The 20,907-nt window shown below is 38.1% G+C and overlaps 1 protein-coding gene across 9 annotated transcripts in view; it reads right to left on the reverse strand.

Moving 5' to 3' along the window:
* Positions 1 to 20,907, reverse strand: part of USP34 (ubiquitin specific peptidase 34) — a 137,039-nt gene that overhangs the window by 57,801 nt on the left and 58,331 nt on the right. For all 9 annotated transcript variants that reach the window (XM_062609994.1, XM_062609982.1, XM_062609972.1 and 6 more), the window contains 20 exons: positions 20,662 to 20,792; positions 19,794 to 20,410; positions 19,127 to 19,341; positions 16,991 to 17,106; positions 16,780 to 16,907; positions 15,566 to 15,655; positions 14,690 to 14,785; positions 13,450 to 13,532; positions 11,244 to 11,398; positions 10,493 to 10,606; positions 9,490 to 9,589; positions 9,190 to 9,349; positions 8,647 to 8,773; positions 8,400 to 8,547; positions 4,221 to 4,321; positions 2,541 to 2,750; positions 1,811 to 1,936; positions 928 to 1,050; positions 718 to 801; positions 320 to 406 (listed from right to left, as the gene is read on the reverse strand). In XM_062609994.1, coding sequence (XP_062465978.1) covers positions 320 to 406; positions 718 to 801; positions 928 to 1,050; positions 1,811 to 1,936; positions 2,541 to 2,750; positions 4,221 to 4,321; positions 8,400 to 8,547; positions 8,647 to 8,773; positions 9,190 to 9,349; positions 9,490 to 9,589; positions 10,493 to 10,606; positions 11,244 to 11,398; positions 13,450 to 13,532; positions 14,690 to 14,785; positions 15,566 to 15,655; positions 16,780 to 16,907; positions 16,991 to 17,106; positions 19,127 to 19,341; positions 19,794 to 20,410; positions 20,662 to 20,792 — 3,011 coding nt within the window. The remainder of the gene's footprint in view (positions 1 to 319; positions 407 to 717; positions 802 to 927; positions 1,051 to 1,810; positions 1,937 to 2,540; positions 2,751 to 4,220; positions 4,322 to 8,399; positions 8,548 to 8,646; positions 8,774 to 9,189; positions 9,350 to 9,489; positions 9,590 to 10,492; positions 10,607 to 11,243; positions 11,399 to 13,449; positions 13,533 to 14,689; positions 14,786 to 15,565; positions 15,656 to 16,779; positions 16,908 to 16,990; positions 17,107 to 19,126; positions 19,342 to 19,793; positions 20,411 to 20,661; positions 20,793 to 20,907) is intronic.

Here is a 20,907-nt window from a genome sequence, read left to right on the forward strand (position 1 = left end):
TGTTACCATGATCTGCAATTTTACATTCTACGAACTAGGATTTTTTAAGACTGGACAAAAAATTAAATATAAAGCACAGAAATACAAAGGGTGGTTTTAAAAATAAAAAAGCAGAAGTATGAAGTTGTTTTTTTAAGAGAATAAAATTCTTCTGGGAGTAGAAAATATTCAAGAAAAAGATCCCATTGCATAGGGCCTGGTGGCTTCAATTACAGAAATCATTTATTTCACTTACTACAGAAAAGTAACTGTAACAAAGGCAGAAAGAAATGAAAGCCTTTGCAAACGACAGCTCTGTTATTCTGGAATGAACACCTACCACAGTCCATGATTCTTGTTCTTTAGGCTCTAAGATTCCAGAATTGAAAATTTCTAGCAACTGTTGGAGCCCTCCAGCAGCAACAAACTGTGAATATAGTATGGAACCAATGTGAGAAAAAGCAAGCACAGAAATAACACAAAGTTCAGTTAGATACCAACCTGAGCTTTATAAATACATGAATGATGAACTATTCACCCGGGTATTTTATGAAAAACAAAAGAAATAGTTTTACACAACTATGACAAATTTACAGGCCTGATAACACAGAAAAGTTTAAAATGGTATACCTATTTGAGACAAAAAACTTTAAGATAAATAATGTTTCAAATGGGTTTCCATTTACATCCTATTTGAAAAACCCTATTAGGTATCAGAATATTGTAGGAAAATCAAACCTTGCAGCTCCATGTGTTTTTACTGTTTTCTATCTGATCTTCACTCGAGTCATCGGAGTCTGGATAAAGATCACTGTAACTTCCCTAAAGATAAATAAGTACAATTTGTTGTAGAAATAGTTAAGGAATTAAAACACTAAAAATCAACTCATCAGGATATACTTTGGTTAAGAGAGAGAAACACATATTCAGTGCAAGAAGCTGTATTACCGTAGATTCGCGTCTTATTCTTCTGTTGGGCTTTCCCAAAGCTTCAATAATTTCCAGGGCATACAAAAGTTTATGGGCACTTTTTATTCGCAGAAGATCCTTCCAGCTAAAGCCATCATTACCCTTACAAAAGACAGAAAACAATTAACACAATTTTATGCAACGCTGAGCTATCTAAAAAATGCAAAGAGAGGATTTTTAAAGTGACATGGACAAATAATGTGGTTTTTAATTTCATTTATTGTTTGAAATGAAGACAATCTATACATGATTGATGGTTTGAATAATGTGCATTCTACAATGAAATGTGAGTACACTTCCAACATTATTATAAGTTAAGCTACACACAATTTTAAAGAAGAGGAAGCCAAATCTTAGGCTCTAAACTGTAATTTCCACCAATATTTTGAGACGTCCATAAAGATCCATAACAGTTCAAATCTGTTAATATATAATTGCAACAACTTCAAAAGAGGCAAAATTTTCATGTACAGGGCAAGAATTCAATTAGGTAAATACCCATGCTTTGAACTTATAGACGAGAGCACAAAAGGATTGCTATCACAAGAGTCATGTTAAAGCAAGGCCGTAGATGAAGAAAACTGCTGTTTCAATTCCAGCCAAAATACTGTGACAATTAGTATTGACTATTCATTTATTCAATAGGTTTTTAAAAGAAATCATGAAAACAAACTTTGGGAGCTAAATGACATCTCTTTAATTTCATAGGAATAATTAGGTTTGTCTATTAGGTTTATGTAGGTCCCAGCATGCTTAGCATACATACTATTTAACATTCCTATATGGGGAAAAGTCAATTAAACCACTAGACACTAAAACATCCACATAACATGAATATGTAAAACAAGCATTCTTTGCTCACCTGCTCATCTGAAATATTCTGGAATGCCTGCAACATATTAGGGCACGTTGGCAGAAGCATTAACAGCTCCCAGACTCGTCTGGATAAGTTTTCTGCGTGGAGATGGAGTTCCTCACACCTTGCACTCTGACAAACCACAGAACAACCACTTTTATTGTGAGCTTCAGTGTGAAAATAAGATTTCAAAGTCACAAAATGTATTTACTCTTAATGAAAAAGCTGTTTCCTATCTAATGCAAATCCTTAAATAGAACATGAAGAAGAAGTCTCACTGAACCTGCAAGAAACTAAGTGACATCTTTACATTTTGAAATACTGGAGTGTAAATAAAACTTAAATATAAACTACTGGTTCAAATAAACCATTTTTTAATCTTCCACAAGCTAATGATGGCACGTAAGACATGAAGCTTGAGTTTTTGCAATAAAACCTTTACAAACCTTTCTTCAAGCCAATTCCCATTATTAGTCACCACGTCTATTTAAATAATCAAGATTCTTTCTTAAGAATTAATTTTTTAAAGCTTCTACTACTTAGAACATTTAAAATATATCAGAACAATGTTAAGACAATCAGAAAAATCATAGTGATGGTTATATCATATGTGAAATGTGACTCTACAGGCAATAAACACATCTGGTGAATGGACAGAGCACACAGGAATTAGGCTAGATAAGAAAAGCAGCTGCAATAAGTCTTAAATGTAATTATTCTAATAAAATTAATTTACCTCACTATCTTCCATAGCCACTTCTCCAGAAGGAGGCTTGAAAGAGGCAAGCATCTCTAACAAATCAAAAAGGGTGGTAAGATGAGGTTCTTGCAGGAGTAAAAGCATTGGAATGTTGTCCTTCTGAGGAGGAGGTAGGCAGGATGCTGGAAGCTGAACACCTTCACCTTTACGTTCTCTCCTTGGTGCACCCAGAGATACAAACACCATCTAGAAAGAGAGGGAAACAACAAGGAGAGAGACAATTTTAAAAATGCATATGATAAGCCATGGAATGCTTTCAACAAGAGCATAATTAAGAACTTAAAGACTACATAATCTCTTTGTGGTCAAATCTTTACTGAGCAGCATTTTGAGCCACTGCCATAATTAAAACTTGGTTCTGCTTTCACTTAAGGCATTCTTTGGTGCATGTACTTTTTGCTGCTGCTACAGTAAAAGGTCCTGCTTTCTTGTCCCTCCCTTCATTATTTTGCCATTCAGGCTGGGGAGACTCTAGTACTTGTCTGACTTCCCAGTACATTAATGAAATGGCACAAAAACTGATCCAGAGTTAAAATCAGAGAAATCAGCTTAAAGAACCAGAACGCTATTGAGGGCACAGCAACATAAACAGCAGTGTGGCTGGAAAAGCAGACATTTGCAACTGGCATAACCACGTTGTGGAAAGCCATTCTCAGATGAACTGTTCCTGCTGCTCTTAGTTATCTCCTCCATATATTGATCACACCCAGCCATTCAAACTGAATGCTAGTGCTCCTTCAAGTTCTGCAGACGTAAGAATTCATGTGACTGCATTTTAGCTCAATCCTGTAAAAATAATGTTAGCAAGAAAAAAAAACCCAACTTTAAAAATAGTTTTGCTTCTGAATTAACCTAATTCATTTATCAAAATGAACCTACAAACAGCTGAAGACCTAGTTCAACAGATCATCCAATTGGTAACTGCAACAGTCAAGACAGACTAACTGCCACACGTGCTAACAGCCAACAATGGCATATGTAAGTGTCACAGTCAGTAATAATCCTTCTAAAAGGATGTTAGCAGATACTGAGGGTGTGCAGCATGAGTTAGATTTCCTTTAGATAGAAAGAACGTGTCTGATGGTCTGCCAGTAAGTTTTGTTACAGTCCCACCTCCCTTAACAGCTGTGGTGTCACTGACACGTATACAAGTCTAATGAGGCTTTGCCATACTGTTGATTTCAGCAAACTTATGAGTAGACAGGAGCTATGAATTGAGGTAAAAAATTACAGATGAGCACTAAAAAATGCTCCTGTGAAAGGAGAAAGCTAGTCACTGCTTCTATGGAAGTAGCATGCATTCTATAATTAACACAAAACATGCACAACATTCGATTCTGTTTCCACTGGTCCCTTGTTTCCCTTCACGAATGAAGATACTGGTATTTTTCTATTATTCCTTGAGTTTTTACATCTGCTGACATAACCAGAATTAGGCATTTAAAATTACTAAGTAAACACTGACAGCAACAGCATTAGTGTGAGCTTCCAGGAGGCATATATTGTATAGCATGCAACAACTGGTATCAGAAAACTATAGGATGCTCTCAAAGATAAGCTTATCTTCCACCACCACTATATCTATCAGCTGCACAAGACAAAAGCAGCCTATCAACCAATCTTGTTCAGTGACTGCTACTTTTATGCTGGTAATACCTGCATATCCTTAAAACCCAATTCATGAAGTGTTTTTTCATCATAATCAGTTGTCAGTTCATGCCCAGATGAAATCATTCTCACAGGTCCCATGAGGCCACCTAGGACAAAAACATACTTCAGTAAATTTCTGGAATCATGGTAAAAACTTAATGTGATTTCCTTAAGAAATTACATTACATTAAATTAGATTTACTTGCACGTATTCAGAAATAACTTTTCCCATAATAGTCCACCCAATCTGCTAGCAAAAAGTGCTCACAACACAGATTAAAAAGTCTTCCATATTTTGTAGTAATTTATGCTATACCAGAGAAGGATAATGGAAAATGACTGCGATCATCAACAAAATCCCTTTGCATCACACACCTGTGATAAAGGCAGCAAACGCAAAGAAGCAATGATTAAAGCTACTTAAGCGTAAGTTTGAAGTAAAGATGTCACCTACTTCAGAAAAGAGGAGCTGAGAACCAAGAATTCTCAACACTGAACAAGAAATCTGAACAACTGAAAGATGGAGAATTAAATTTCATTTGGTGCAGAGAATCAAGCAGTAAGCAAGAATTAGAATGCACAATGACTTTGTAACTCAGAATACTCATATAGCTCTAACCACCACTTGTGGTGCACAAAGATATTTGTCCTGGATTGAAATTTGCTGTGCTTTTCAGCCACTCTTACAAGTACACTCTTCCAACATTAGGCCCTGCTCCTCCACACCAGTGAAAAGCATATATATGCTATCCCACTATACTTCAACACTGGGATTTCAGTGAGGGTGCTTCAGAAAAGCCTTATTTTTTAACCTCTTGCAGAAATCTTGGGAAGTTCTGAGTTCTGTAACCTGAAAATGCTTCAAACCAGCCTATTACCTGGTTATGGGAACACAGTATTCAAAGACATGGGTTACAAAAAGCCTATGTATACTTCATTCTTTCACTATCATAAAGACACACACACTGTAGTGCTTTCCCAAACGAGCTGAGATATACACACAAGTGCTGTCATTTCCAAACTAGAGCAATCCAGTGAGATGTACATAGAGAAACTTTGATGGGACTGCCAGATAAATGGAGGTATCAGGCAAATACATATATATGTATTTGCATATATTTATACATGTGTATATATACATACACACATATATATGTATATATGATCCTCAAACACTGCCCAAGCAAAATGTCCAGGATATTCTTGGGAAAAACTGGATAGACAGAAGCCCTCCAAAGACATCTGTCAGTTAGCAATAAAACCATGGAGGTTTTACATGGAGTTGGGAATAATTTCATGTATCTATCGCTGTTCCCATCCTCCCCAACTGGCTGCTTTGAAACTTATCACTGCGGTCAGACAAAATAATTTCCAAGAGATAAAGGCAGGCAAAAACATCATCCACAAATAATACAGCAATCTACCATCCTCTGCACCTCAGCAAACTGGTAACAGGTTTCAGAAGAGAGAATACAACAAACAACCTGAGGGAGAAGCAAATGCAATGTCACGTTTCGCTGAACAATGCAGATATTAAATGAGCAAAAGATGTTACAACAGGTATTGGAACCTCAAAAGAATTATGTGGTAAATGGAAAAAAGAATAAGTTCATTGTGGTGAATAAGAATTAAAAGGAACATTTAATAAGTGCGACTGAGTCTACTGCTTACAGATACATTCCCAAAGTTTTGGCTAGGGTTCTTGGATAGTCCCTTAACAGAAGCATGATGATAAAAGCCTCAAAAATGTATCTGTAACTAATAAATGCTTTAAGGTTCTTTTAGCCCATCTCAGGACCTGCAGTTTCATTTTCCAAATAATAGTTATCCCATCTCTGTAACAATCTGTTTAACATTAACTTTCAGTGTCTTTGTCTTCTCAAACTCAGACAACAAGTCTTAGTTTTTAAGACAAGTGTTAGATGTGACTGGTACCACTTCAGACATGTCATTAGTTCAGGAATCCCAAGAGCAGGAAAATAATAATGACCCTTTGTGCAAAGCTGCTGGAAACAGTCAACTACATGATGATAAAAAGGGAGGCTAAGTGAAGGGCTGAAGGAGGCCCAGCAGCCTAAGAAAGAGCCAGGTCCAATTAACAACAGATGAAACAAATAAGAAGTTACAAATAAGTGCAAGCCTAGAATTCCGAGAGTCAAAAGTTGGTACAAAACTTCTGTTCTGTGAAACTGAAAACCCACCTGAGGAAAGAACTACAAATCAATTGAGGACAACGAGATTCAGCTCTGTAAGGACAAGACGAGAAAAAATGGTGCTCTACTGCCATGAGCCTTTAGCATTTATCACCATTTCAGGTTCTTAAACAGGAATTGCTTTTCTGTTGTAGATTAACTAATCCAGGTATATTAAAATGGACACAGTAAAGGTCACCGAGACAGAAGTGTGCACTATGTACCTTACAGTACACGTCTCCAATGGTGCAGAATGACCCAAGTTAAGTGTAAACAGTCAATACACTGAACCATAATTCAGAGGGATCTTTGTGACCAACAAAATATTATTAAAAGGCGCTTTTCCAAAAAGAATCTATACAAAACAGTCCCCAAAATAGGGTGTGGATGAGTAAAACTGCAGATTTTAACCCCAAGTCTCAGTTTCAATCCTATTTCTTCAAATGCAGTTGAAAAGTTAAGTAGACTATTCCAAACACAGGGCGGCATGCAGAGAACAATGCAGAGATGCTCCTTCAGGAGTTTGATTAATGAGAGATTTAGCCTCTTACTGGGTTTTATGCATTTATCAGCCAGCACCGGTATCAATTACAAGACAAAACACTTTGAGTCATTAGAATAGGTTTTAAACCTAGCAAAGGACACTGGGTTTATGCATCAATGGATATAAATGTTACAGTTCTCCAGTTTCCCATAGTTACGTATGTTAATCATTAGTGTAATAAACAGAAAAAATTAAAACATCATCCACAAAAAGTGTATAAAGTTATAAGCATCAGCACAGACAAAAGATTTTGTGCCTATGTGACGTGACTGAACTACAGGTGCTGTAGGACTGCAACTCTGAACTGTCTGAATCACGTGTTGCTGAAATCCCAGCTACCACAAACATCAACATTCCTGCTATGTGGCTGTACTTGGTGGAAAACAAGATAGTTTCTTCGCTACAACAGCTTCGAAGGAGTGGCTGGAAAAGGATTTCACAAAGAAGTAACCTAGATGTCTAAAATTCAGTCTGGTTTAATGACAGTGTATCTCACTAAAACATATTTTTGCATGTTGTTAAACTTTGAAAAGTCAGATTCATGTGTACACATACACTAATGGTCAGTGATGTTAGGAAAAGATACTTGTGGGGGGTAGGAACTAGATGATTTTAAGGTCCTTTCCAACCTGATGACAGAAATTGTTCAGATAACACGCATTACATGCTAACTTTTCCTTGTAATGGGAAAGAAAGAACAAGAAAGCCTTGAGGAGAAGATAATTTAGAAAACAGTAACATCCTGAACAGCAATAACTGGTAAGAATGCTGTAAGTAGGATGTAGCAAATGTCCTTCTACTAAAGGATACACACTGCTCAAAAACACATTAAGAAAGGGAACAACAGCAGGATGCATATTCATCACACTCTAAGTAAGCAACGACCATCTCAGGACAAAGGTGACATTACAAATTTAAGAGCATCAAACCAAGATGAATGATCACTTTTGCTACAGGGTGATCATAAATTAAAAAGCAGTTGTAAGAGTAAGAAAAATCTTACACCTGACTGGAATACATGTATGTGATATAATAAATCTGAATTATAACACCAAACTCTGAATCAATGGCTGAGCCAGAAGTGTCTGAGTTTCAGGAAACACAGAATAAGGTTCTATGGAACAGAATCTCCAAATTACAGAAAACAATACAATTAAAACAACAATGAGAAGAAAAATAATATGGGGAAAAGTCTCTTGGATCTTGGCTAGATCCATGGACATATATAGCAGATCTACATTTTCTTTGCTATTTCAAATAAATGACATAGCACTTAAGAAACTACTAATTAAAAGTGAGGGTAATGCTTAACTACAGCTAGAAGAAAATAAACCATAATGCCTGCTTATTTAGGCCATCTGGGGAAGAAAAAGACCATAATCTCCAAAGTTCTAAATGGATGAACCCTTGTAAGGGCAAAGAATTGCAGATCTGAGTCCTACAGCTTACCAGGGAATTCCCCTTTGCGGCTGCTTTGGCCGAACTCCTGAAGCTGTGCTTGTTGATTTATTTGCTCCTTCTGCAAGTTTTCATACCAGTGGGTGACTTCTGCCCGTAGATCAGCCACCTGATCACTCGGATACATTTCTATAGTCATCTGAAACAAAGCAGGTATCTTATTTTTCAGAGCACACAACGGACTTCCTGAATTTAACCATGTAGGATTCCAGTGCCTGGAAAAGGGGTTTTGACTTACCTTGTCAGGAAGCCCAGCTGGTTGACATACAATTCTCAGTGGTAGTGACTGTTTGTCACTCAGGGCTTTCAAGTGGCTGCTGATCCCAGTGCCTTCAATCTGCCACTGTCTCAGGTGATACGCAAACCTTAAGAAGCAGGTAAAAACATTGACAGAGTATTTTTGTCAAAGCCTATTTCACACAAATGTTTGACAAATGAGACAAAGAAAAAAACCTGCACCTTTATTCACTGTGGTTTTTTTCCAAATAAAAGGAAGTTACTGATATTCTATTTTTCAAATAAAACTAAAATAACTTTGAAGAAGCTTCTTTGGTGAGGGAAGGGAAACATGAGCCACATCCATACATATTTATGGAAGGACAAGGGCCAACACTGGTAACTCTTTAAACCTGACATATTACCTTGTAGAATTATCCACTACTCTCTTTACACAAAGAAAAACAAAGAAATTATTACTTAAATAATTTATTACTCATTTGTCATAATGATAAGAGGAATGGAACTAAAGTTCACATCCAAATATATCAGTAGAGCTATTTACCTTCTCCTAAAAGCTTCCAGGTGTGTCTTCAGCATTAAGAGTCCCCTTTCAATAATGGTCAGACTCGAATGAGAGTCTTGCTCAAGGTTACTAGAAGCTATCATCAGACTCTCCATACACTTGCTAATAAATTCCTGTTCTTTTTCCAGACCAGTTTTACCTGTAATAGCAGTTAAAGTAAATTACATATGCATAACTTTGGGACCATGCATTCTAATACTAAGAATAAAAAGAGGATAACACTATATAGTCTTTACAACACTTTAAACAAAAACCAAAACTAAAAGTGAAAACTCATACCATTGATGTAGTAGGAGTTGATGTACTGGATGGCTGCTCGACTGACATCACCAGACTGTGCCCTTAAAGCAATACCCCAGAACTGGTCCATGCCACACAGCTGTTTTGACAAAAGGAAAATGAACACAGAAACAAAACCATTATTTTACTGGGAGTGATGTTTTTCTGACCTGAGACATTTTCTTTGCTTCTTGATGCAATCACTAAATATATCTCAGGTTTCCCTCTGCTCGGACTCTCAGCACTGCACACAAGTACTGTACAATCCTGTTTCACTGAAACATTTTCATACTTTGAAGCATGAGGAGAACAGGTTAAATTCAAGAGTGAATTTTCATTTTTGAGGAAGAGAAATACTTTTAAACAAAGCCTTAAAACCACAGCTGTTAATTGTGGTTAAAATAAAATCTCTTCACAGAAAAATATCCTATGCATAATTTCATTTCTGAGACGGTTTCTCTGTAGAAAACACTACAGAAGAAAAGCCTCTAAAGTACATAATATGTAAACTGAGACACATTTTACAACAGATTTGTAGTCAGAATTAAATATGCCTAATGCAATGTCATCTGAATCTACTTATTTAGAAAACTGAACGTTACAAACCCACGCTTTAAACACAGTAGTGAATACAAATCAGTTATGTCAGGATACGATCAACTGCATAAAAATATGCAGGCAACAGGCATCACTTTCTTTGTGGTTTCCTAATGCTACCTCTAGAGACAAAAGCCACATAAACTCCAAGTCAGGATGGAAGGTCAGGATCATTGCCCTCTTTCATTTCCATTTCACTGTCCCGCTTCTGAGTTCCCAGGGCTTTCCTCAAGGCAGTGATCTGTACACACCCCACCACCACTCCGGGCTGTGGCATTACCACCTCAAACCGGTAAGCAATATTCAAGCCAGTAAGTTCTCAACAGATACACCATTGCAGAGAAGTAATTTAACTTTCCCCTTCCCTCAGAAAGTAGGTAAACATGAGCACAGAATCAAGGCTTACCTCAGAGTTTGAGCCACCATCGTATGCACTAGTTGCTAATCGAGCCAGATTACACAAATGCTGGAAGAGGTTTAGGCCAGTCATACTGATGGTTTCAGGTTTTAGTTGTGGCATCTAAATAAAATGAATCACTTTAGTATGAAAAAGAAATTCTGTGATGGAACAGGTACCTATTACAGGGTCATTATTTCATTAGCACACAAAAGTGTCATTGTTACTACCCAATCATATTTAAATGTAGTAGAGCAATTGAAATCACAGAAGGAACAAAACTCGATGTTGTAACACTACCCCTTATCAACAGTAGGACAGTTTGTAGCATACATGACATGCCTATTCAAAACACCCATGTGCTTACAAAAACAGACAAAAAAACATGCAACCTTGGAAAAGAACCAGACCACACTGATTACTGCCCAATCTATCCATTTTGTCATGGCATCTGTTGAAATGGATGAGACCCCTTGCAAGAAGCTCCACTGCTGCATGTTCATGAGATTTCTACGCCCCCCCCAAAAGGATAGTGATTTTTTTAGTCAAGTAGGCTATATCATATATATCATTAAAGCATAGTTTTAGGTGGCCTTTTTTTCCAAGCAGAGAAAGATTATTACAAGATTATGACAAGTGGAGCCCTCCCAGACTACTGAAGACATATTTTACATAGAAACAATTGTAAATATGTTAAATATCACTGATATGGAAACACTTTAACCCTAATTATAAGCTTGCAATTAACTCTGCTACATACCTTTTCCAAAAAAAGATGCTTGTAAGTCTCCATACCCATAGCGTGCTGATCTTTACTTCGTACTTGATTTAAGAACCAGTGTAGTGCATCGTCGTAACATTCAGAATCTTCTACTAAGCAGTGCCACAGTATATCCACTTGCTCTAAACTCAACCCTACAAGTAGGGAAGAATTTTTAACTACTCCTTTATAACATCAAGTATACAGCGATACTCTACAAACCCCAAGAAGACATGCAGAAAAATCTGCACAGTTCTTCGAATCACAGAATGGTTTGGGTTGGAAAGGACCCTAAGATCACTTCGTTCCACCCGCCCTGCCATGGGCAGGGACACCTCACACTAAACCATGTCACCCAAGGCTCTGTCCAACCTGGCCCTGAACACTGCCAGGGATGGAGCATTCACAACTTCCCTGGGCAACCCATTCCAGTGCCTCACCACCCTCACAGGAAAGAACTTCTTCCTTATATCCAATCTAAACTACTCCTGTTTCAGTTTGAACCCATCACCCCTTGTCCTGTCACTACAGTCCCTAATGAAGAGTCCCTCCCCAACATCCTTACAGCCCCCTTCAGACACTGGAAGGCTGCTGTGAGGTTTCCACGCAGCCTTCTCTTCTCCAGGCTGAACAGCCCCAACTTCCTCAGCCTGTCTTCATACAGGAGGTGCTCCAGTCCCCTGATCATCCTCCTGGCCCTCCTCTGGACTTGTTCCAACAGTTCCATGTCCTTTTTATGTTGAGGACACCAGAACTGCACACAATGCTCCAGGTGAGGTCTCACAAGAGCAGAGTAGAGGGGCAGGATCACCTCCTTCGACCTGCTGGTCACACTCCTTTTGATGCAGCCCAGGATACGGTTGCTTTCTGGGCTTTGAGCACAAACTGAAGCCGGCTCATGTTAAGTTTCTCATCAACCAACACCCCCAAGTCCTTCTCCGCGGGGCTCCTCTGAATCTCTTCTCTGCCCAACCTGTAGCTGTGACTTGTCAGGACAAGAAGTTTTTGGAAACAACAAAAGAAAAATGCACCACCTACCCATCAGAGATCATATTTCTTCCTCATAGAGCTGGCAATCAGCTACAGGTTTTGGTCATTAGTGCTGTCAGATGTTACTAAAACAATGAGTAGCATGAGCTGACCTGGGATTTGATACCAAACAGCAGCAGGCTGTTTCTCTGTCAGTAAGTACTGGACACAACCTGAAGTCCAGCTTTGAGCTGGGTATTTAAACCGTGGCTGAAAATAGTATCTCTGTAATGATTTCATTGTTTCCGTCTTCAAGAGAACAGGAGGTTTATTTTCTTAGCTGGCATATGATAATACCTCAACACATTGCTTTAAGAAGAACTGCGGCTATCTGTCCTATCAACAGCAGCAAGTATGGTGGTGTAAGTTTTCTGTCTCTTGGTTACAGATGTTCTTACTCCTTCCTGTACTCTGCTCTGATGACCAGAGGGACAAGCCATGTGTTGTATGCCAACTCTGACTGCCGGTAATGAGGCTACGCAAATGACTCTTCCCTTCAGTCATTCTAGTAACTGACCTCAACATACAATCAACTGGAAGTCTGTACAGAGCTGATGCTGAGACAACGCTGAAAGTTACTAGTTTAGACGGGACTAAAAGAGCAGCCAAAAGAATTTACGGAAGGGAAAGCCACCATGGGTTACTGAAACCACGGAAAATTATGCTCAACTTTGAATACCATCAGCTACATTTCTATTTTTAACTTTTAGAGCAAAAAGATTTCAGCATCTGTGCAGCTCAATCATCACACAGAACACTACTTTTGTAAAGTGGAAACCAATTTCTGACAGTATTAAAATACCAAGACTTATTCCTTTTTGGTATCACAACTTAAGAGTGCACTCCAGTAGAGATCTCTGAGAACACTATGGACATGAACCAAACCACACAAATACAGAATCTAGTATCTTCATTTCAGTAATTGCTACAACCTTAATATTTAGAACAACTGAAACATGGAGAACATAAAAATCTGTTCTCACAGAACTGCAACAGAATTAAAACTCTAATGTTGGTTCTGTGCATTCATCGGAAAATCTTCCTTCTTTTGAAACAGTACCACAGATTATTTAAACTGTGTGTTTAAAATAGATTTATTTAAGCTAACATTGATGATTGTAACTGTATCCACCTTACTATGAGGTGCTTCTCTGATAAGGTAACCTCAAATACTTACTGAAATGATCTGGGGATCCTAGAGTTGAAAACACGCATGTCAGGAATTGAAGACGAACCTGAACCTCTGCACTGTGGCTGTATCTAAAATGTAAATTTATATAGGAACAGAAGTTTATGTCATTGTTTATTGTCACAACTGTTTCCCCACTCACACATGCACCTCTTAAAGCATAAGCAACTTCTTCTTAAAGGTTTCCTTTTGAACTTCTAGTTCAGAATATAGTCTAGACTCCAATTATACCCATTACAGAGCCACACCAAACATGTGGAACGACACACTAGTCACTACCAGATAAGGTACTTCTGCTGGTTTTTGGGGAGGTGGAAGTGGGGGGTTTTTGGCATCAAGTGCATCATTTTGTCATTAGCACCTTGCAGGACCTGACCTTAATTTTTTCCTTGACTTGTAAAATGCTGGTATTTCTTCTCTGAATTTCTGATCCCAGCTGATGCATGTTATTATTTTCAGAACTTACATTAAAATATTAATTTTATTTTTAAGGTAGAAGCTTAATGGTCAAAAGAGTAGAAAAATGTATCATTTTGCCTGAATTTAAAGCAATTAATCCCACTTCCAAACAGCTTTTGAAGTCACTTGTCACTACAGCAGTGTCCAATATAAAGGAGTATGATAAAGTGAAAAAATGACCCATAAAATAAGCAACATTTTTCCACTGTGGATGCCTATATCTATATATTGACTTTGACACCTGTCAAAACATGAATAATTTATTCATCTGGGATTGGGAAATTAAGAATTTTATTGTTTCTGTGTACAGACTCATAGAATAGTTAGGGTTGGAAAGGACCTTAAGATCACCCAGTTCCATCCCCCTGCCATAGGCAGGGACACCTCACACTAAATCATGTCACCCAAGGCTCTGTCCAACCTGGCCTTGAACACCACCAGGGATGGAGCATTCACAGCTTCCCTGGGCAACCCATTCCAGTGCCTCGCCACCCTCACAGTAATGGACTTCTTCCTTATATCTAACCTTAACTTCCCCTGTTTAAGTCTGAACCCATTACCTATATATACCTCATTTTATTCCTACAGATTGGAAAGGAAAAGGAAGCTACTTAAGATGTTATTGTTTTTACAGACCTTTGCCTCCCTAAGCATATAATGTCCCTACAGAAAGTATTTACATCTAAGAACACATCAGAAGCACCAGAAGAAAGGCAAAAAAGAAACATTTGAAGACATAAAAGATCAAAACACCCAGCTGTGTACTCACAATGCGTGTTTATGTCGTCCTTCCCTGACTGCCTGAATGTAGTGTACCAAATTATCAAAGAAAAGTTTCATCATATTAAGTTCCTTTTCTGCCCACCTGTGTCAATTGAAAGGGCAGAAAGATTTATGGTTTGTTTAAAAAGATCAGAAAAGGAACAGATATTAGACAGTTATTACAGGAAAACTGCAGACACATAAACCCAAAGTTAACATTCCATTTTCCATCTACCATCAATTCAGGAGTATTTTCCAGAACTGCACTCTCTTCTTCCTTGTCATCCATAAGGCTCCACAATGTTAATTTTCAGGACTGACAGAACATTCCCTCTTGAGAGCATGAAAACTGTTCCTAAAGGCCCTAATTCAGAAAAAGTCTAAGCCAAAACTCAGAACTGGGCATGTATTTAAGTGTCATGTCCAAAAGGCCAAGTTAAATTGCTGATTCTCATAGTAATCTTTCCCAGATGTTCCAGCGGTCCGTTCTCTGTAGTCAGAGCAGCTAGTTATACAGTTTGTTCGAGATGGCTTCACATTTCAAAGGTTTTCTTATAAATCATATTTTTAATTACTGAGAAGCATGTGATATACATCAAAACAGACTGGTGTAATATCAAGTTATTACAACCTTTTACAACATATTATTAGTGGATGTCTACTACTGCCCTGCAAGTCCTTTGGGACTGGAGGGGATGTAATGTGTATTATGAAGGAATCTAGGCCTGAGTGATTAGCCTATACATCTAGGCCAGACAACAGAGAGATGATAACCTTAGGTCATTATTAATTTGGACCACACTAAAGGAACAAGCCTTGCAGCAGTCCTCTAAATGTCATCACTTCTGGTGGTTCAGTCTGTTGGGGACAGGAGGCTACTTACATCGTTATCCAATGTGTATCGTAACTGCTCCCAAATTGTTGAAATGTACCAAAGAGCTTTGGAAGAAGACGAAGTGAAACTACTACTGATCTGAAGGAGACACAGAGAAATGATGACAATATATGATTGCTGTAAGGTTAAAATAGTTAATTTTCAAATTAGTTCGAGCAGCTCAGGCTCAGTGAGCAGCTGAAAGCACTGTCTATATCACGTGAAATTCACCATCATGTCAGCCAGTTAGTTTTCTCAATCTGAACTACAAGTACTTCAAATTCTTTACAAGTAATACCTGGGACACCAGCTGTGGGCCTAGTATAAGAATAAAACAGTATGCATTTTTTATTAAAAGTTATTTACCTTTCAGAAGATAAAATCTTATTTGTGAGTTTCATAAAACTTATCTTGACATTTCAGCAACATTTTTCTACAACTGGATGACACAGCAGCAGAACTAAATCTGCTTCAAACTCATTATAGACACCCGTAGGTGTGTATTGCAAGACTGTTATCTACGAAAACTTAAGAAGTGCTTAAACTGCATGTAACGGAACATCTATGATTCTATGATGAGTATCTTCACATTTCTTTTATTAACATCTCAGTATACATATAACTCATCTCACAAATACAGTTCTTAGCCGGAATGTAACAATGTAACACTGGAGGTGACGTCCAGCAGTTGATTAGCTGTATCAACCATATCAATTCCACCTCTGCCAGTCTTCTAACCATACATCTCACAGCTTCGGTGGGTACTAAAACAAGTTATCTGAGCTCGAGGTACTACTTCGACCTTCAGGTGCTACTTCAGAACAGACCCCACGAGAGACTTGGTGGAAAAGAACTTGTCTGTTCCTCAGCCACTTGCATGTTAAATCTAAATATTCAGCTCCAAATGCTTATGCTGAGGTACTTGACCTTGCACTCAGCTGGCTAAGATGTGGTCCAGATTTTACCAAAGGGTAGGAAGCAACCTCTGGCAGAAGGGAGAACAGACACATGCAACAAGATGAGAAATTCAGGACACCGACAGAACAGAAATACTGCAGCTCAGATACATCTATGACACCTTAAAAAACTATGTTTATACTTTTGCTTGTGTCTGGTTTAACTTGTCTTCCTGCAAAATGAAATAATCATTATAGTCAACTTGGATTTCCTGTATGTCACAAAATAGATACATGTAAAAACAGATAATTTATGACTGGAGTTACCTGTTGTTTGCTAAATTTTCTAAGCAGCCTTCAATAAATCTCATTCGAATCTGTCTGTCAGTGAACCAGCACACTAAAGAACAGAGCAGCTTCTCTGCTTCATTTATTAACCCTTCAGAGAGATGAATCTACATCAAGCAGAAAGAAAGGTTACTGAGGAGGATGTATTCGTTTTCTCTTACAAAATCTTCTTTTCTGGTATTCTACTTACTGCATCTTCATCCTGGACCAGATCCCACAAAAGGGTATTTCCTTTCTTACACACATTATCCAAATTAATGTCCGTCACTGCATTGCTGTTATACTGATGCTTATGAACTGCTGGTCCTGAATAGAAGATAAAGACCATTACTGAATAAATAAAAGGAACCATCTAGTTTGAACCTTATTCCCTAAGTGCATGAACAACAAGATGCTTTATCTGTAAACGTGGCTATTTTAAAGTGCCTAAAACGACATTGTAATTGCAGCCTTTTTTCACACATGGGTTCTTAAAAAGGATAAAACCATTATGACCATACAAGAAATCAACAGGGCAGCCAAGCCAATACTGACACTGGTTTTGGCTCATGGCAAGGTTCAGTAAAACCAGTATTTAAGAATTGCAGATCTAGGTGTAATTGCTTTTTATTTTAATTAGATTAAATTCATAGTGTAATTAAAGTATTTCTTAAGTCTTTCTGTAGTTCTGCGGTCCAAAGGGAGATATCTTTATAACTACCATTGCTGGAAAGCAAAAAAAGCAGCACACTGCAATAAATTGCCTCCACGATCTCCTGTAATTGACTAAAAACGAGGGAAAACAAACATCATTTTTTTATATAGAAACCCATCATGTTTTCATAAACACTGATAGACATCTTCCTTCTTCTGTGGCCACAGCTGGCACCACTGATTTATCTACTGTTTGATACTGTTTTCACATAACAGCAAAGTCAAGCAGAAAACGTGGACTGTGCGCAGGACATTGCAGTTACTTGCACATGCAAAACCAGGGGTGTCAAAAATAATCTGCACTGAAGGTCTTGTGCAATTTGGATCTTCATTAAAATGTGCAATATCTATGGAAAACAGTGACAAAAGATGCTGATTTACAGCATGTTTTAACTGCAGTTTTAATAGTTTATTCAGCTCTGGAGTGGAGAAAAATAATCCTTCCAGATTTGCAGTGTCAGGCTGGAATTGTAATTCAGTTCCACATAACAAGGAATGTTAAGCCTAAAGAAAAACTTCTTAACTGTGTTTCATCGAGGAAAGATATAAATAATACTGGTTTTACTGTCTGTGGAAGATAGCAAACTTGGTTCTGTCAGACCAGTGAATCAAAATGTCAAACCTTCAGAAACCACACCCTCCATTATATTTAAAAGGAGGATAAAACAGAAAATAAAGCTGCCACAATAGCATATGGAAATATGATACAACTCTTGAGGAGCGTTTTAGGAGCATCTAAAATTGCACCCTGAAGTCAACTCGAAAATTCAGCAGTGTAAGATGAAATAGCGTAAAATGTACTTTACAACAAGCTCCTGAAGATATCAAGTTATATTTTAACTCATTATTCCAAAGTTATCCTCTTTACAGCCCATTATGGTTAATTCATTTAAGCTGACAAATGTACAGAATCACAGGAAGATCCACTGACTAGAAGAAAAATCATACAAGGTTTCAGAGAGGAAAAAACACCCTTGCATTTCAGTACCACCTTTCTTTTTGCTTTAATAACTTCTTAAACAAAAACATTTGCTCTTTAGTGCCTTGATTTCTTCTAACTTGCACTAAAAGTTCTAGTAGAAATCTGGGAGTGGGATAAGGAATTATAAAGGCAAACACAGCTACACCTTCGGTCATACAAAAATGGATCTCTTGGAGAAACAGCAAAATCTCAGTAGGCATAGAATCATAGAATCACAGAATGGTTCGGGTTGGAAAGGACCTTAAGATCATCCAGTTCCAACGCCCCTGCCATGGGCAGGGACACCTCACACTAAACCATCTCACCCAAGGCTCTGTCCAACCTGGCCTTGAACACGGCCAGGGATGGAGCATTCACAACCTCCCTGGGCAACCCATTCCAGTGCCTCACCACCTTCACAGTAACGAACTTCTTCCTTATATCCAATCTAAACTTCCCCTGTTTAGGTTTGAAGCCGTTACCCCTTGTCCTGTTGCTACAGTCCCTAATGAAGAGTCCCTTCCCAACATCCCTGTAGGCCCCAAGTCACCATGGTTTCTTTGGGAAAATACATCTGCATGGTTAAAATAATTTGTTTATTTTAATTATTGGAAACTAATTCAAAATTATACAGAACTGAGTTAGAAGAAACATGTTTTCCTCTTTTCTTACCTTGACTAAGATGCTCATGATAGATAGAGGCAAGATTGGGAAGGTGCTGCTGAAGATGAGATGTTAGCTCAGCATGTGAATTGATCTGTACAAGCTCTTCTTCACAGCCAGACTCTTCCCCATCAAAATCAGCCATATTTTTCTCTGATTTGGCACTGACCTGGGAACTACTGCAGCTGACATCATCTGCACTTAGCATATCATCAACCATGTGCCTGGAAAAGAATATTAGAATGAGCAATATCAAAGAGAAAGTTGATTTTAGTAGACTACAAGTGAGAAGACATCTCCCTAAAGCTACAATCAGGATGAACTGTCTGTCTGAACAGCAGACCTGCATGTGAATTTGGAAAACAATTACAGACGAACTGAAGGTCTCACTATCATGATGATTGTGTTGACTTCTTTAATGTTAATTAAATACAGCATTTCCCAAAACAATTTTAACATCTTCTTAAATGTTGTCTTATTTATTCAATTGAAAACCTTTATAAAAGACTTTAATCAGACCTTAACAAAACAGATCACTGTGTAATTATCTGCTGTAACTATTAGTAGTCAGACAATATTAACCTGAACTACTCCAAAATGTCCATATAAATTTCTGCCCAAATGGAGTATTTTGCTACCACTTTTATTTCTGTTATAGAGGAATCAGAATACCTACCCGTCATGGTGATGGTGGTGGTGATGGTGGTGGTGGTGATGCTGTGGCCCAATGAACTGTCGACAGTTAAATAATTCATTTCCAATAGTTTCACCAAGGAAGTCCCCTGTGTGAGTTATACAAGAATCTTGAGACCCTTGTGAAATGTGAGCAGTGCTCATCTCCCCTGTCATGTCATGCTCTGCATCCTCCGCATGAGAACAAGCATCTAGCATTCTAATTCGATTATCCACTGGTGTCACAGAGTCAGTGTTAAAAACGTGGTCCTTTCCTGCCCCATTATTTGCACCACTCCTCTCTGATGCCCCTTGTGAATCTCCCAGGCAAATGCCTGTTTGTGATTCCAGTTTTCTGCTTCGTAGATCTGTGCTCCTATTGCTTTTCTGGGGATTATGACTCCTATCTTCTTCCTCTTCATCCTCCTCCTCTTTGAGAGCTTCAATATCTGCAATGTCTTCAGACTGCACCTCGCTGCCAGGGCTTCCAGCAGACTGGCTTGCATGACTGGAGTTGGCCTCATTACTGGATCCATCACTGTGACCACTGCTACTACCAGGACCACTGCTGCCATCCTCACCACTGTTGGCTGTCTCATCAGAGCTTCCTTGCATGGATTCCTGTAATTGTTATTGTGAGATTGATGACAAAATAAAACAACAACAAAAACACATAATCAACAACGTCATCATCCAAACACTATTCTTCATTATGAGGAAATGTGTCAGATCTTCAAGTCTGCATTCATTCTTTCTCAGTATGGCTGTCAATAACAAAATGCTCTGAACAAGATTCTAATGCAATAATTTATTTCCATAGCTTAATAAGCAACTCAGTAACAACATTCACAGACTAAGATTTAAGCTCTTACCTCTGTATCTGAAAGTCGCTGCTGTACATGTTTTGTTCTGTTAATAAGCTGTTCCTCCATTTCAATATCACTGCCTCCACTTTGATGGGTGTCACTGTTGTCACTACTTTGAGGGCTGGCTGCTGGTGACCCTAGTTCAAAACCACACTTCCCAGTTACTTTGTGTTATGTATTAATTGGAATGTAACAGCATTACATAAAGTCTGCAAGTCTGCCTCAAACGCTTAACTCAACAGCATTCTTCCT

The sequence above is a fragment of the Pezoporus occidentalis genome, unplaced genomic scaffold (genome assembly GCF_034315485.1).
Source record: "Pezoporus occidentalis ecotype Australia unplaced genomic scaffold, CSIRO_AGI_Poc_V1 ctg10, whole genome shotgun sequence".
In the NCBI taxonomy this organism is placed as follows: domain Eukaryota; kingdom Metazoa; phylum Chordata; class Aves; order Psittaciformes; family Psittacidae; genus Pezoporus; species Pezoporus occidentalis.